Raw genomic sequence first — 18,527 nt, forward strand, 5'->3', positions numbered from 1 at the left:
AAAGTTTTCCCTCTCAATTCTCATGGGCCAGCTTGGTATTTCACAATCTCAACACTATACACAGGTGTGTATTGTGAAGGTTGATTTATCACGTAATTCTAGGGGGAATTCCCCTTATAGCCATATAATTATTATTAAATTCAGAACATAATGCTGTAAATTCTTGTAAGTAATTAAGATACCAATATTTATGCCATTAGAATGATAATACTTATTAATAATCATATTTTCTAAATCCATGTTTCACATATCATCAGTCTTGTAGATACATGTGCCTTGTTAGGTTTAAACACCATATACATCATCAAAAATGGTGTTAAAACACAGGATATTGTTGTTTTCACGTCTTACTATTTCTTTGTTTTCGACCTATCAATCACGTTCACACCATAAACTTGTCTACCTTGCATTTGTTAACCTACCATCCACATACATTAGACACACAAACCAGGTTATTAAGTATTCAAAATGGCTGTGATGTTGCCTGCATACATTTCCCAGCGTATCACATGAGTGTGAGTCATACCGTGTCTATTGTTAGCTGTGCAGGCTTGGCAAATAACCAACTTGCAAATTGCATTCGCAAATCACTAGCAATATGCCAACTTTTAAATTGCATCTTACACTACATGGTAACTTCAATATTCTTTAAAATAAAAAATGTGAAAATACGGGTTGTTCTTGCAATTTTCGAGAATACATGTTTATCAGTAAATTGGGTCAATCCATTGTGAGCTATAACCTAGAGCAGTTGTTATCAACACTGGAAGGTTATCAACTTGGCCATGTGCCAGATCGTTAAATTTCCTATGCAGGAGACTTGAGATACTAGTTTTCATGTATCTAGGAAGGGACTGTTTGAAAATGGAAAATTGATCTTGTACATTCAGATCTTGTTGGCAGCCAGCCAAGTTATTTACAGCTGGCAGGCGGGATCAATGCTGTCTTAAAGAAAGAATATCAAATAACCTATGTATTATGCACAAGCTATAATCTACCTATTGAATAGCTTACCAGAGGTACAAAAGGCCTGCTAAACCTTTTCATAAATACTCTTGTACATGAAAGAAAGATTTTAAGATTTATAAACTGGTTGTTTATTCAACCTTGATGTGAATAGAAATATGTCTTAACAGCATGTATGATTTGGCAGAAAGTCAAGACCGCGCAGAATGGCTGGGCATGAATAGACCCAGTCAAATTAGTTGCTGGGCTGGATTTGTAAATGTGCATTTAGAAAGGCAGTATTATTGGTTGAGGTTCTTTTTAGGTGGAATGTAATGTCATTAAAGATGAGAGAGGATTTTTAACTGATTGTTCCTCTGTGTCTATTAGATCATTAGACTGGATCCAGTTGTTCATCTAGGACATGCACTAACATAGGCCCATGTGCACCAAACTATTCTTGCAATTTAGTCAAAGAATATTCTTGAGATTTTTATTTAAAAGAGTTGCTTTTTTGAGTAGGATTTAGTTTTGTCCACCTCTTTTACCTAGTGCTTCATTTAGAATATTTTAATAATGACATAGGCACCATTGGTAGCCTGCATGTTTGCAAACCCATTAGCACATTTCTTGAATCTAAGTATAAGTATGTTTGTTTTTAATACTTATGTCTAAGAATGGTGTGGTGAATATAGAACCCATTTTTTTAACTTTATTAAAAGATTATCCATATCGCTTTCTTTCTTAAACCTTTCATATTTGAAAAAAGTTAAGTATCGGTATCAGTTGCCGAAAATATTTATTTTGTTACTGAAAATTTAAGTTGGTGAGGTCATCTTTTACTAAAAAGTAGAGTGAATGTTCACAGTTAACTACCTCTAGATCATACTCCACTCCATTACTCCATTATAGATAATGGATGTGGAGAATCAAGCTTGTGTACCTGTGTACATGAGAGCTCAGACCAGGGAGAAGTGTGTATGCTTGTGTTGATCCTATCTGCTGTACTTGGCCTGGAGCCAAATGATTAATCATCTCTGAACCTTGTTTTGACAGGAAAAGTTGTGTGTGGGGAAATACCTGTGTATTAGATCTAGGTATCATTATGCATCAACTGATGTACCATGGGGCATAAATACACTAGATACTAGATAGATAACAACAACTAGATACTGATGTTAGGTCTTATACATGTATCTGAGCTAGTAAAGTGTTACTGAATATTGATATGCAGTTACATGAAATAGAACATGCTTTATCTCTTGCATGGGAGCAATATCTTACATGTAACATGTATGCCCATGTCACCAACTGATGTTACTGATGTATTCTTGCACTGAATTCATAACAAAATGATAAAGCACCTTTTTACGAGATACTTTTGAAGGAACATAAATACTTGAAATCAAATATTCTCAAAATATTTCGTAAAATAAACCCATACAAAATTAGTGTTCCTTTTAGCAATAGCTTAAATTTCAACGCTATGTGGTATGGTTACATAGATTTAACGAGATCCAAAATGATCATTTTTATTTGTTTGTGGCGCAATACATTTCATTTTAATTTCCGGCATCAATAATTCATGTAACACACAAACACTAACTTGGTACATGAACATCTGTTGAATATAATTGTCTGGCAATAAACAAAAAAGAGCATTTTGTATCTATGTTATCAGACCATATCTAGCATTTAAATTTTGACAATATGTAACATTTTGAATTTTATGAGATTGGTTCGGTTAGTGCTGAAGCACTTCATAGTAATCATGAGCTGCCCGAAGACATTCTCGTGTTCTCTTGTAAATGTTCGGATATTGTGACATGACATTCACATGGAATTTATTGTCACACACACGCAAAAAAACCTGCATTTTATATCGTTAAATATATGTTACCTTACCACATTTAACGTTGAAATTTTGGCTATTGCTGTAAGGAACACTTTCTTTGTATGCCCCCAGATTGCATGATCGGGGTTATATGAGCCCGGTTTTTCCGTCCAGCACTTTTTATTTACATCCCAAAAAATTGTAAAATATAAATTTCATTAATGTATTTGAAAAATGTTGTGGCCATATTTGATAAGATTAACATAAAACTTGTTGATAAATATCTTAAAACTACCAAGTTTTACCCTGTTAGTACGAAAATTTGTAACAAATTATACATGCAGATTCTGGACAAAAAAAACAACCTTTTATAGTGCCCATGAGTTCCTGTTTCCATCACTCTACCAAAAAAACTTGGGCTTCTTACCTTTATTTCAATATTATCAATAAAGGTTACATGTATTTATTGGATCTAAAACTTAACCCATTTATGTCTAGTGGACTCTCCCATCCTTCTAAATTGGATCAATTTATTTCCAAAATTATGGATGTCTAGTATATTTATTTCTATATTTAGAATATTACTTACTGAAATTCCTCTAAGCAAACAGCGCAGACCCAGATAAGACGCCGCATCATGCGGCGTCTCATCTGGGTCTACGCTGTTTGCAATGTCTTTTTTTCAGGACGCTAGGCATGAATGGGTTAAAAAAGGCACAAACCTATACAATTTTCAGTCCGACAATCATTATTTTTTATGAATGGTGATGTTACAGTTCGTGTCCAATGTTACATCTTGCAGTAAGATCTCAAACTGTTTTTACATAACGTGTGTAGCGTCTACACATGTTTTGATAGGAACAACAATGAGTTTGAAACGCCGTGATGACGAATCAATGCCGTTTATTTCAACGAGAATATTTTAAGATTTCGTATACACATCATGATTGCTAAGTTGTGTCCAATCTGTTACATCATTGACTTTTAACCAATATAAATTGTCTGTTTTTGCAAAATGCCTTAACATATTTTTGTTTTCAATTTATTAGATCGTAGGACTTTCCACAAACTCAGCACTGAACTAAAAACTTTGGTTAACACACCAGCTTAAAATTCACAAAATGTTGGACATCAAGGTATTTATGATGTTACCAAAAAGTGCTGGACGGAAAAACCGGGCTCATATTGTTTTTTGGCCAGTCTCTGTCACTGTGTCAGTCAGTCAGTCAGTCATTGTGTGTGTCCCAAAACTTTAACCTTGGTCATAACTTTTGTAATATTGAAGATAGCAACTTGATATTTGGCATGCATGTGTATCTCCTGGAGCTCCACATTTTGAGTGGTGAAAGGTCAAGGTCATCCTTCAAGGTCAAAGGTCAAATATATTGCAAATTTATGGCTACAAAGCGACGCAATAGGTGGCATTGCGTTTCTGACAAACACATCTCACATCACAAAATTAAAGCCCAGCATGTAGCAGTCATAAATGAAAGTCAACATTTTCCTTATCAAGGTTTATGCTTTTATCAAAAGATCTGATACCTGCAATAGTAATAATACGATACAATGAAATAATTAGTAAACAAAATATTTTTTGATTTTGAGTATTTACGTGGCTTTCAGTAATTTCCTTATCCTTGGTTTCCTCCTTGAAACGTTCAACACATAGGGTTTTCTTTGTTTGAATTTCATTGTTTTAAGCATGTTCATTTTATTATGCATGTAAATTCCTCTATCATCAATAATGGAATAAAACCAGTATTGTTTGATTTCAGATTTGGTAAGATACAGAAAGTAAAGCTAGAGCGTAAACCAGAGGGAACGTCAGACAGCGAGGAGAAGGAAGAGGGTTGTATAACCAGTCTCACAGCAACCGTCGCCTTCACTGACATAAAATCAGCTTCAAACGCGCACAAAGCCGAGAAAAAGATCGGAAACAATGTGCTTTCCAGTGACTATAGTATGGGATTTGGTGCAACAGGAAGTGTTGTAAAACGGACACATGAACCAGAACACTTTCCAAGAGGACCGCCCGGAGCATTTCCGAGAAAAGGGTAAGTTTAATTGATATCTAAGTCACTCTGTACGCATAAAATGACACTAATTTTCAATGGTTTGTACTGCTTCTAAGTTTATTACAACCAGGTATGGATCTTCAGAAAGGTGATTTTAGTTTAAGAATCATGATATATGTTGTATGATATTATGTTTTGTTGTTTTCGTGACAGAGAAGCTTGGATTACTCTTGTCACAAAATTGTGCAGTGTTGCGTTATGTTGTTTCGTGACCATATAAATATCGTCTAAATTGGATTTATTTTCCAAGTATTGTCTTGCTGGATTTAATTGCCTACATGGAATACCAATTCAATACTCATACATGGATTAAAGTGAAATGCCTGTTTGTGTATCATTATACTGGAGTAATTTATGTGCGTTGAAAAGTGTGGATGAAGTGAAAGGTGCCCTCTGGAGTATTAAAAGTACGCAAGTGGATTTTTAACAAATTGTTATGATGTTCAATGACTGATATTGTAAATGGATTACATTGTCCTGGACAACCGGTAAGTTGTCTGGAGGTTTTTGTATGTATATCATAGCCACAAAGCACAGTTAATAACAGAATTTTTAACCCATTTAAGCCAAGTGGACTCTCCCATCCTTCTAAATTGGATCAATTTATTTCCAAAATTAGGGATGTCTAGTATATTTATTTCTATATTTAGAATATTTCTTACAGAAATTCCTTTTAGCAAACAGCGCAGACCCTGATGAGATGCCGCATCATGCGGCGTCTCATCGAGGTCAACGCTGTTTGCCAAGGCCTTTTTTCTAGACGCTAGGCATAAATGGGTTAACATTCCAGCCTTTCTAAGGCAGTGTTCTACGGGAGCACCGGCAGCCGGCGATTTCACCGGTTACATTCAATCTAGATGCCGGCTACTTTCCACAAAATATAAATTGAAATGTTCCAAATACATCCGTTGTATTGCTTAGTCAACGGTATGAAAACTATAACTGAATTCTCACATTTTTCAGGAGAACACTGCTCGTAGGGAAAAAGGTGCTCAACGAATGTGTAGATTAAAGGGAGTCTGTTCTAAACAAATATTTAGACTAGTTGCAGCGTTTTATTTCCTTCTTTGTAAAGTACCTGTATAACGTATTTTCCCAATTGAGGGAAAGCTACAAAATTCCAAATTGATGTCTGAAAAATCTCAAAAGGAAGAAAATGTTGTCAATTTCGTTCCAAAAGAGCATTTTCTGCAAGTGAACATGATGAAATCTAAATGAAAACAAGTGTTTAAGAATTTCATGATCACAAACATTATCCATTTTTAGGAATTAAACTATGCGGATGACTCCAAAAAATGAAATGTGGGGCATGCCTCTATTTGGCATCTTATGGGGACAGAAGCCACAATAGACTGATCCGAATGCTCGAGTTTAGAAAAAAAACACTTCCGCATGTATGGTTATACATATGTAATATTGTTTTCTCTGAAAAGATGAACTGAACTGTTCAAAACAGCAACATGCATCGCATAAAGTGTCTTCATGTAAATGAAAATTATGTAACCAGAATTGAATTACGGCTTAACTTAGAGTATAAACTTAACTGAATGACTGAACGCATTTTATCCCTTTCCCACTCAGAGGCAAAGTAAACAAGAAATATCTTTAAAAAAGATATACGGCGTAAATAGTTTAATGAATGAGATCAAGGATAGCGAATGTCTTTTTCTGTGCAGTTCTTAGCTGCATCACACGCAGTACGGGATGTTACGGGGAGTTTTCGCGGCTTATTTTACATTATAACATATTGCTGGTCATAAACCTATAGATACAAAACAGAAAACCAAAAGAAGAATGGAAGTGAAATTTAAACATATGAGTCAACCGGCCACACGAAAACAAACCTGTTTTAGTGGTCTGTCGGGCATTGCTATTTGATTCGATTATTAACAGTAATCATCGTGCTCATGCTTAAAGTGATATTATGGGCATTTTGCACTGTTGAATTGAGCTGAAAAGAATTAACAGATCAAAATAGTTAGTTAAAATGTGGTTACTGATCAATTATCTGCAACTCACCTTGCTACCAGTTGTTTATAAAAATATATTTTATATTCGATATTCTTACGTGACTTACCCAGTCCTGTAAGCCGAAATGATCCGTAAAACAATATTGTGTCTTTGTGTCGTATGAACAAATCTGCACTAAAACTAAATTTAGGTTCAACTCGTAAACGCATGATCAGTTGTCAAACGAAAGTACGGTTAATATTCAAATGCATTATTTTTCTCTTTCTGGTATATTGTTTTAGTATGTTGATGCTGCATTAATTACTATAAGTGTATATGAAGTAGAAACATCAAAAATAATCAACGGTTGCGATAGACACCTATAAACTGTTACATGCTCATAATATCACTTTAGTACATTAGGCAATATGGTGGAATAATTATTGTTAAATTTATTAAAAATAATATTTATCATTGTATTGTTGAAAACACATTAAGAATCTATTATTGACATACCATAATTATATTGCTGAATATCTTCTTTTAACATATTTCTGGTCTAAAGAAAATTCCAGGTCACCTAGTTCACGGATAGCGTCTTTATTATATAACGATTATTTTACTGACCGCGAACTCCGGTGATGACCTGTATATAAACTCTGAATGTCCGCGACTTGACCCGAAACCTCGCGGGTTGAAATGCAATTCTTTAAAGTGAGGCCTCGCTTCCACTGCTCTTTATACTTTTACATGTTAACATGTTGACAGGAATATGGAAGTAAGTACTAAATATGAGAACATAGCCTTTTAAGTATAAACGCTTTTGCGCTGGTAATACTCTGAAAATAAAAGGTGTACGCACAAACTGTATTGATGTCGAGAATTGAGTGTAAAACTGTTCTATCTATTAAGCCTTTTCATTAGAGATAAAATTGTTTCATACAGTAAAACAGTGTTACAAAGACGCGGATATGTTTCCAATGTTCTGGTGGTATACTCAAATCAGCCAATGGAATAAATGAAGTGTATTCATTCGTACCTAGCCGCGGGAAATTTTATTTGAATTTTATTGGACACTTACAAAGGTCAAGTCAGGGTGAAAAGCTGGCTTATGCAGCTTACGCTGAAAAATTTATATGTGCAAACAGCATAAAACCAGAATAGTCAGCAAGTAATTCACAGTCTGTTTAGATTTTATGCTGTGTGCTGCTGATCAGTAACTAAGGGTTGGAAATAAAGCCTTTAAAACTTGAATCTAGTAAGAAAGGTCTTCAATAAAATATAACTTTCTAAGGGACTGACTACAAACACGTCAAAATACGTATCTAAGAGGGGAAGGGTTGAAGAATGAAGTTAGGCTTGAAGTTTGTGGTCCTATGTACATATATCTGATTATAATATCTACATGGTGCAGCTTGGCAGGTACAAATGTACAAAGTACATCATGAACAACAACTATGAATTTTCAACATGTGAAAATACTGCCACGTTTTTATTATGAGTGACAACATGCTGGTTCCTTTAAGTAGAGCAACATCCCTTCTCGAAAAAGTGCACTAAATGCGCATTTAATGCGCATGTTATTGGCACCGTATTTTTTGCTTAACAAGTGCATTTTAATCTGTTAAAAAAAAAACACTTTTTACTAGTGTGTTTATACATTTAAGTGTATTATTTTTCCACGAAATAATACACTGAAGTGCGTTTATTATGATAATAAGTGCGCTTAAGTTTATTTTTAAGTGCATTTATACACTTGAGTGTATTTTAAGACATACAAATAATACACTTCATGGTCAAAGTAAATTTTTTAAAGCGCATTAATACACTTGAGTGCATTTCCAGTCATTCAAATAATACACATTACAGAATTAAAAGCAAATTATTTAAGCGCATTAATACACTTGAGTGCATTTCCAGTCATACAAATAATACACTTCATAGAGTATTCAAAGTGAATTTTTGTAAGCGCATTAATACACTTGAGTGCATTTCCACTGATACAAATAATACACCTTACAAAATTGAAAGTGAATTTTTTTAAGCGCATTAATACACTTGAGTGCATTCCCGGTCATACAAATAATACACCTTACAATATTAAAAGTGAATTTTTAAGCCCATTAATACACTTGAGTGCATTTTCAGTCATACAAATGATACACTTTTTGAAGTGTTGGAAGTGAATTTTTTAAGCGCATTATACGCTCAAGTGTACTTTTTATCACTTCAAATTAATATGCTTAAAAATTAACCAAATTTAAAAAAAATCCCAGCATTTTGAAGTCAGCATTCATTCTTTAAATGAAAGGTTAGTGTAAACACATACATAAAAAACAAAAAGTACAATTCAATAGATAAATACACACTTTTATTAGAATGTTTAACCTTAAAAAACAAAAACAAATGTTACATATCTACATAAAAGAGAGGATTCAAACGGGCTATTGCCTATCTGGAATTAACAATTGAAAATATCAAGCTCATACCAGTGATTTTTCTCCCCCCTGATTATCGGTAACTGATTAACAGCCAAATACAGGTGGTTTCCACTTCAAAAATATTAAAGATTTCCCCTCCTTAAGCTGAAATGTTTTCCCTATCATTTACTAGATTTTTATATATTACATTAATTCCTTTTTAATATGGACAAAAGCAGTACATTTAATTCAATCATATTCTGGATCCTAATATATGATAAATGAACAGTATTCATGAAATTTATATAAATCTATACCTTATTTTTAAGATCTTCCTTTTTTTGTTCATTATTGCGCTAAAACATGCCCTTCTGAGAGCCAGTACGTACAGGTTGTTTTGAATTTCCAAAGAAAATCACTGCATACATGCTGACAATATTTAGCAGCTTAGCCCCTGTCACTATATTTGTTGTTATACACTGTTCCTTACAAAGAATGCATTCATAAACAACCCTTTATAGAGCACTTCACCAGCTGATCAGGTCTGAATACTACTGTCATGGTCTGCGAGGCGCTTCTCGTGCATGATCTCATTTGAGATCAGGTCCTGAAAGATATTTTATAATGTAAGTGTTAAATATTGCTGTTATGGTAATCTTGTTTAACAGTTGCTATAAATATCATAAATTTAAATCAAAACAAGTTTGTTGGCTTGTTGTTTTTGTTTGTTTATTTTTGCAATTTTAATCTCGTGATCACATGTGACTTAACGCTTTTCATAAATAATTTAAAGAAATTACGTTTGATAGAAAATACTGTTAATAAATGTACTAATATATGTGGTCTCCTTTGGCTGTGTGGACTGGTCGGAAGTGTGACTTCTTTGAATTGCAATAACCTTTATTATATAGTTTTACCTCTCAACAAATCCATCTTTTCTTGGTCAAGGACAAGCTACAGGGCACGGTTTCCCACTCCTGTTCCCCTCAAGTTGGCCTGGTATACATGTCCATACATCAGGTAGTCCCCTTTTTGCTCCCTTTTTTGGCAGGCGATGATGCACATTCTGTCCAATGGATCTTCCGATCAATGTAAATTTCACCTTGGGGTTTAACCTTCAAATATAAAATATTAAAGTTCTGATTAAATATGGGGGAAAGAAATCTGTTCATTAATGACAAGAAATAGGTATAAATAAATTTTAAGATGACAATAACCATAAAATACAGCCATAATAATTCAAATGGTGTTTTTTTCCTTAAAATTGCATTACATTTACTCATCCAGTTACATTTCCCAGTGACAATACATAAATATGATAATGATCATAATTAATTTAATTAAAAAGAGATGCAGAAATGAAAACACAAACCTGTTACAGCTGTTCTTCAGCATTCCAAAAAAAAAAAACGGCAGTTATTGATCACTTTACCACCCACTTTGAATCTTCTTTGCAACAAACTTATTGTTGATTTACACATTGTAGTAAATACACATTGTTTTCATCACACAATAGTTCATGTGCTGAAAGAATTTCAAGACATTTGACACTAGAATTAATGTTGCTGAATTATACCTAAAGATTTAGCTCAATTTAAGTTGCTGAAACCAAATTGTTTACAAAAATAACTTCCTGTGCTCCAAATAACTTGCTGTGCTCCAACCAATCAAAAGTGGTTTGTTTTCAAATAGATGGTCCCAGAACCAATCAAAATTCTATAAACACCCCTTTGTTTTGGCTAGATGGAGCACTGATAGGGATTAGTGTTTATGATGCTTATTGATCTCTTATCTGATCCTGATCTTATCTGATATTTATTGAATAATACACAGCACATTTAGCATATTATATTTAATTGTGAATATTTCAATATAACATACTGAATGGTGTTAGGAAATAAATATAATATTATAAATATTATTTAAATTGTCTTTTAAAATGTATGTTAATAGTCAATGTGGTAGACATTAATTGAATTGGGGTTAAATATCAGTGTAAGAAAGTTCAAATACTTGTTTTTTATGTTGTGAAGATATAATTGATTCTGGCAAGACCACATAATTTTTTTGACACTTTCAATATTTTTAATTATTTACCCACAGCCTGATTTAGTTGTACTTTTCCCTTTAAAAGCTGCTCTACTGATTCACATATTTTATGAGCAGACAAATTGTAATAATAAGACCATAAACATTATGTGAAGATAAAAAAGAATTCAGTACAATCCTCCTATTAAACACTATATCTCTGTCCTTTAACTTCAGTTATTTGCTATAGTGTTGCTCTTTTTTATGAAGATGCACTAAAACTACACTTGTACAGAAAGAATATTTTTTTGGCAAATCAGAAGATACACTAATATGCACAAAAAATGCACTTCATTGAAAAAATGCACTTATTGCATAAAAAGATGCACTTTGTCTACAGAAGATACACTTAAAGTACAGTAAAATACACTTAAAGATAATGAAAATACAGAAAAAATGCACTTTAGTGCACTTAATTATGAAAAAAATGCAGAAAAAATACACTTTTCGGTAAAAATGCCGAAAAAATACACTTTTTAAAGCGTATTTTGTTAAAAAGTGTATTTTATTTTGAGAAGGGATGGAAAAGACAGCTAGTGTGTTTCCAAATGCTTTTATACACCACACAGTGACATCACTCATTGTTTTACGTTAACCCATTTATGCCTAGTGGACTCTCCTGTCCTAAATTGGATCAATTTATTTCCAAAATTAGGGATGTCTAGTATATTTATTTCTATATTTTGAATATTTCTTACAGAAATTCCTTTAAGCAAACAGTGTAGACCCTGATGAGACGCTGCATCATGTGGCGTCTCATCTGGGTCTATGCTGTTTGCAAAGGCCTTTTTTCTAGAGCTATGCATAAATGGGTTAATTTCTGTGCCCTCTGCGCTTCATTATGACACAAACTGTTTCAATTGTTTTTTATCTTGTTGGATTTCTTGGGTTATATACGAATGCAGATATATAATTATGTGAATTGCCTGGATCAGAAATCAACTCTAACTGTTGTGGTCGTTAGGCATACTCAGAAAGCCGTGTTCTTGTCACATCTCTCAAAGTCAATATAATATGTACAAGAGACTTTGTTGAAACATTATTGTTGTGATGACATTCAGCTGGTAGATAATTAAGTACTCATAAATGTCAATATAAATTGATTATGTGCATGATCAGTTTATTAGATATCTCTTAGTGGTTATTCCAGATCTTCCTATATCTAAATGTAACTTGTTATAGAACATGTTGTTATCTAGTTAACAGGATACCAGGCTTGGCGAAATTGCCGGTCCGCCGGTCCTGACCGGCAGATTTCCATTTGGTCCGGTAGGTTCAACAAGAATATCGGTCCTGGCGACCGGCAAAATGTGAAACGAATGCAAACAAATAATATTTTTTTCAATGTTAAAAATTCGAAGAGCAAACCCCTTACTACATCATGAAAATTAAATCGCTAATTGTTTTGATGTTTGCAATAAGTGTGTTGCTTACAATTAGCAAATCAACTGGTTACACAACACCTACTTCAAACACAGTCGCAAAATCGGCAACTGCGTTCTAACAAAAAAGATCTTGGTAGCTTTGACATATTTTTCGAGTTGATAAGGACATTAAAATATGAATTTCTGTATGAAGCATGGCTTTAAAAAGGTTGTTTATAAAATATAAACAATGTTCTAGTGATATCTTTATAACATGCACTCGTCAAAGGTCTCAAACAAGTTATCATTAATCATGATTTAAAATTGTACAAGTTAATGTCCGTTAACCGCAATTTTATTTTCGATACTTCCTCCTTACTTTAGTTTACGTTGTTATAATGCCTAAGTGGATATCATTGGTCAGTTAAATATAGTTTGACCAATAAGATGCCTTGTTACATATTTCGTTGGATGATCAACATTATTTATGTTAATGTACATAGTTGTGTTGTTTTTTTTCGGTCCGACAAAATTTTCTCCGGATAATTCATAAATCTCTTATTACATTGTAATTAGTTTAATCCTCATTGTAGACATTATATTTGAATGGTTTAATAATAATGGGAATAATACAATTATTTATAACATATAAATTAACATGCAATAGGAAGCATTCCAGAAACACCCGCGCGCTTTAACGTGCCCTTTTTACAAAATACTGCGCGTCAAAAGTGCCCTTTTGATAAAATACTGCGCGTCGAAAGTGCCCTTTTGACAAAAAAGCCCCCCTGCCCTTTTCAAATCCTAGCTGGAGCACTGGATCAGGTATTGTAGGTGTTCGTGAATGCACCCCTGGCCAGGTATTGTTCATGAATGCACCCCTGACCAGGTTTTGTTCATGAATGCACCCCTGACCAGGTATTGTTAATGAATGCACCACTGGCCAGGTTTTGTTCATGAATGCACCCCTGGCCAGGTATTGTTCATGAATGCACCCCTGACAAGGTATTGTTCAGCACAAACTTTATCCTGCTCAAGAGCACACCATTGGGAGGTGTTATCTGATGTTGCATAACATTGCATAATGTTGGATACATTCTGTTAAGCTGTGTCAATAGATACCCCTTGTAATGTTATGTAATATAAACAAAGGTGGTTAAGTGGTGTGTATTTATGATCAATTATCTATGCCATGGCAAGTAAGAACATCAGACACTTGCAGGTCACTTGTAAATAGTTATATGTTTCAAAAGCATTGTTTTACCTTCATAGTACTTAAACCTATTGAATGACTTAAGTAGAAAATATTATTACAGTACTGTGGTGTTCCAATATTTTGTATGTCTGAAAATATAGCTGGTTTTCCATTAAATGCCCCTGAAAACATTGTTAACGCCTGTTTTCAGCCAAAAGAATTTTTGACCAAGAATATTCTAAACATACCAGTCAGAGCTAGCTAGCAGTTACTTGTAAGAATTGGGTTGGGAAATCAATACAGCGACACCAAATTAGCTAGACAATTTTGGATTTCGCAAGTTCATTCTGATGCGCAAATATATTGGCACAATAATAGGAAATCCATGAGACCTAGAGGCAGATGTTGATTCTAGCTGCCTTCCTGGCATATCACCTGACCAGCTCTCATGCTGCCATGGCAACCGATATTGATTTCTGTTGTTTGGAATGGATGAAAAATCAGTTGAGATTGTGAGATGGTGGAAGTCTGAAATACAGACCAGGGAAATCAATAGCACGGACCAGTGGGACCAGTCCACATCTGTTACAAGCAGTATTGCTGGTACAGACACACTTCCTCTCTGTTGACTAATGTCTGGTAGAAAACCACATCATCATGAAACTGACTAGGCTATTTCTGTCCCACCAGATACACTAGAAATTGAGAACATGATGTGCAGGTATTTCCTTCTCTCTCTTTTTGAAATACAACCTGCCTGTTGAAATAACCCCTGGAGGGAATTTTACCTGGCATATACCCAAGTCTCTCTGCTTCACTGACCGCATTCAATACAATGGCTTGGGCAAACTGAGAGCTTAAACTCCAGCCTGCTCTGAATAGCTAACATGAAAATGCCAGCATGTATGCAAGCTTGCAGTCAAGTATTTTATATCTGCTCCATGTATTGGCTTTCTTGAAATAGGTTGAAAGCAGAAACCATAAATGTAATGCTCCAATAAATATCAACCAAATTTATGGCTCATGTTTAATGCAGCAATGTGTCATTATCAGATAACGTGGAGGGAAACAAGTCATGAATAATTAATGTAGTGTTGTTTGAATGCCTGTCTGGCATATTAACCACAAAGTGTAGTCTCGCCTTGAATTGTTTCCATTATAAGTTGTAATAAATGATAATTACATTAGTTGGGTCACCAAATCATTTACATACACACAACTCAAGCGAAATATAACTTTAGACCTAGACTCATACTGAAAGTACTGTTTGTTTATGAATAATCAATGTTGAAACGGATAGAATTATTTTCCACACGCTTTTTGAAAAGCGTGGGGATATTATGGTTATCTCCGCCGTCCGTCTGTCCGTTCTGGCCACTATCTCTTCCTACACTATAAGCACTAGAACCTTGAAACTTACACACATGGTAGCTATGAGCATATGTGCGACCCTGCACTATTTGGAATATTGATCTGACCCCTGGGTCAAAAGCTATGGGGGTTGGGGCAGGGCCGGGTCAGAGATTTTCACTCATTTTTTTTGGTTATTTTACTATAATTTCTTCATTTCTACACCGATTGTCTTCAAATTTATACCGAACCTCTCTTATGACAATATGGTCAATCTCAACTATGCATGGCCCCATTACCAACCCTGGGGCGCCCCGCCCACATAGGCCACGCCCACCCAAAATTGCAGTTTTACTGTAATTTCTTCATTTCTACACCGATTCACATCAAATTGATACTGAACCTTTCTTATGACAATACGGTCAATCTCAACTATGCATGGCCCCATTGCCAACCCTGGGGCGCCCCGCCCACATAGTCCACGCCCACCCAAAATTGCCTTTTACTATAATTTTTTCATTTCTACACCGATTTACTTCAAATTGATACTGAACCTCTCTTATGACAATACAGTCAATCTCAACTATGTTTGGCCCCAATACCAACCCTGGGGAACCCCGCCCACATAGGCCACGCCCATCCAAAATTGCCTTTTACTATAATTTCTTCATTTCTACAATTTACTTCTAATTGATACTGAACTTCTCTTATGACAATACTGTCAATCTCAACTATGCTTGGTCCCATTACCAACACTGGGGAGCCCCTGGGTCAAACATGCAGCATGGGGATACGCGTTGGCCTCTGCCGCGCCATTTCTAGTTAAGCGTTACACTGGCAAAAATCTTAAATTATTTGAAACTTCCAGAATGTTTGTTCTAATGATATAATGGCTGAGTTTGAAAATGGTTCACCGTGTATTTTGTTCGAATTTGGTGCAGGGACCCATAATTCCCAATTGAGAAAAGTGTATATTGCGAATAATATATAAAGATCTGCATCATCAAATCCTTCAATTAAGGCATTTACTGAGACACTTTAAAAATGCCCCAAAATGTGAACAAGACACTTTAAAGTTTAATGCAAATGATTAGCCAGGATTAATTGTCTGTTGAAAGCCAAATTATCTTTCTGTCTTTTTTTACAAATGTTGTTAATTTTCCCAAATCTGGTTTAAAAAGGGTAAATACTTTGTCATTGAAGTCCATCTACAGTGTTTTTTTTGGATGAAATATTCGGCGTTATTCGGCCCCATTCCCCCATCTTTAGAGTATATATTTTTCCCCCAAATATTTTTTAAAATTCCCCTCTTGGAAGTGTTATTCAATTATAATCAATACCTCATTTAAATACGTCTTTTGTTACGAATTTACTACAATTTTCCTGAACTGCATCCGCGTGTTTACTTTATTTTAGCCTTTACCGCAAAACGTACGTAGTTCACTATCACGACTTTCACTTTACGACATCTACCGCAAACCATACGTATTCCATCATGTCGCACAACAACAAAAGCTATCGTAAAAAAAATTGACAAATCTGTTTTAACTTAAAAATAAATAGATATTCTTTTCAAACAAGTACAACTTAAAAGTCAGTCTTCTTCAAATGCCAGCAGTGAAACGCCAGAAACGTCCGGTCAAGAGAGTGTTGAAAGACTGTTTAGTTTGCTCAACCTGCTTTGCACGCCACAGAGAAACAGGCTTGGGGAAGCTACACTGGAGTCCCTGATCAGACTTTGTCTGCAGACGTAGAGAGACTTGGTGAAGAGGAGGTCACCAGAATAATTGATCAATTCCCTGAAAAGCCCAGAAATGTTGAACTTTGAACATGAACATAACATGTTTATGTGTAAAAGAGTTTGAATTATGTTTTTCTCCCTCTGTATAGTGAATTATAGTGTTAAAACTTGATTTTGTACTGTTACTAGCTAAGCATAGAAATTTCCCCCTTTTCCCCTTTTACGCGCGAATTTTCCCCCCCCTCAGGGGACCCGACCCCCTTCCCTTTGAAAAGGGCAGGGGGGGCTTTTTTGCCAAAAGGGCACTTTGGACGCGTAGTTTTTTGTCAAAAGGGCACTTTGGACGCGTAGTTTTTTGCCAAAAGGGCACTTTTGACGCGTAGTTTTTTGTCAAAAGGGCACTTTCGAGCGCGCAGGCGTTTCTGGAATGCTCTCTTGCATGTAAACTTATATGTCATTAATAATTGTTAGAATATATTATTCCCATTATTATTTAACAATTCAAATATAATGTCTACAATGAGGAATAAATTAATTACAATGTATTGTAATAAGAGATTTATTAATCATCATATGTAAAAAAAATATAAAAAAATTTAAGGGCAGGGGGACCCTAGGAAGGGCAGGGTAAAGGTTCTAGAGGGAAGGGCCGAGGTTCGGGAGGGCAGGGCGGGGCGCCCTTCATTTAAGCCTAGCTGGAGCACTGTGTATGATTTCAAAAGACATTGCCTGGTACTGGAAAACGGTATCTTTTAAGCAAAAAGACGCTGATGGGATATGTGGACAATGTTTTTACTGGAATTTATTTTTATGCCCCGAAGGAGGGCGTGTTTACTGGAATTTATTTTTATGCCCCGAAGGAGGGCATAATATATAGTGATTGAACTGTCCGTCTGTCTGTCCGTCTGTCCATCACACTTTGCGTTTAGGTTTTGAAAAATGCTCATGACTTCTATGTTGCTTCAGATTGCAATTTTATATTTGGCATGCTTGTGTATATGGACAACAGGACAAGGTCTTTCCATACGCAAACAAATTTTGACCCCTGTGACCTTGACCTTGAACTTAGGGTCCTTGTGAAGGTTTCGAAATCTGTGTTTAGGTTTTCGAAGAAAGCTCATAACTTCTATTAAAGCGTTTTTTGGGGGCATATGTCATCCTATGGAGACAGCTCTTGTTTTTGACAGTTTTTATGTTCAGAAAATCTAATGTTGAAGTTGTTTCCTATATCCATGTGACTGTCATACATTGAATATTAGTTTCTCTAGTCTGTAATCAGCTATGATATAAGGGCAGGAGTTTGTCACTCATTGCAATCAAAGATTGTTTTGTAAGTCTTTGTTCGTAGAATGAACATTCTTTATTTCAACCATTATCATTGGGTTCACAGTTCAGTACATCCACTCAGGATTGCTGTTTTATGATATGATTCATTGATCAGTTTTAGGACAGCGAGTAATGAGATATGTCAGCCTTTAGTTCTGTTGAAGTCACTTTAATTCTTATTGACATAATAAGTTTCAGCTAGACTTAAATGCTCAGTAGACACCAGGGCTATCATAGCT

General features: G+C 34.9%; 1 protein-coding gene and 1 long non-coding RNA gene across 2 annotated transcripts in view; one reads left to right on the forward strand and one right to left on the reverse strand.

Annotated features, from left to right (window-relative positions):
* Positions 1-18,527, forward strand: part of LOC127830950 (msx2-interacting protein-like) — a 63,164-nt gene that overhangs the window by 11,564 nt on the left and 33,073 nt on the right. The window contains exon 2 of the mRNA XM_052355893.1: positions 4,555-4,833. Coding sequence (XP_052211853.1) covers positions 4,555-4,833 — 279 coding nt within the window. The remainder of the gene's footprint in view (positions 1-4,554; positions 4,834-18,527) is intronic.
* LOC127830959 (uncharacterized) lies at positions 9,639-10,288 on the reverse strand. The gene is made up of 2 exons (XR_008026338.1): positions 10,142-10,288; positions 9,639-9,831 (listed from the first exon to the last, which is right to left on the reverse strand). It is a non-coding gene; the product is annotated as an uncharacterized LOC127830959 (long non-coding RNA).

The sequence above is a fragment of the Dreissena polymorpha genome, chromosome 5 (genome assembly GCF_020536995.1).
Source record: "Dreissena polymorpha isolate Duluth1 chromosome 5, UMN_Dpol_1.0, whole genome shotgun sequence".
In the NCBI taxonomy this organism is placed as follows: domain Eukaryota; kingdom Metazoa; phylum Mollusca; class Bivalvia; order Myida; family Dreissenidae; genus Dreissena; species Dreissena polymorpha.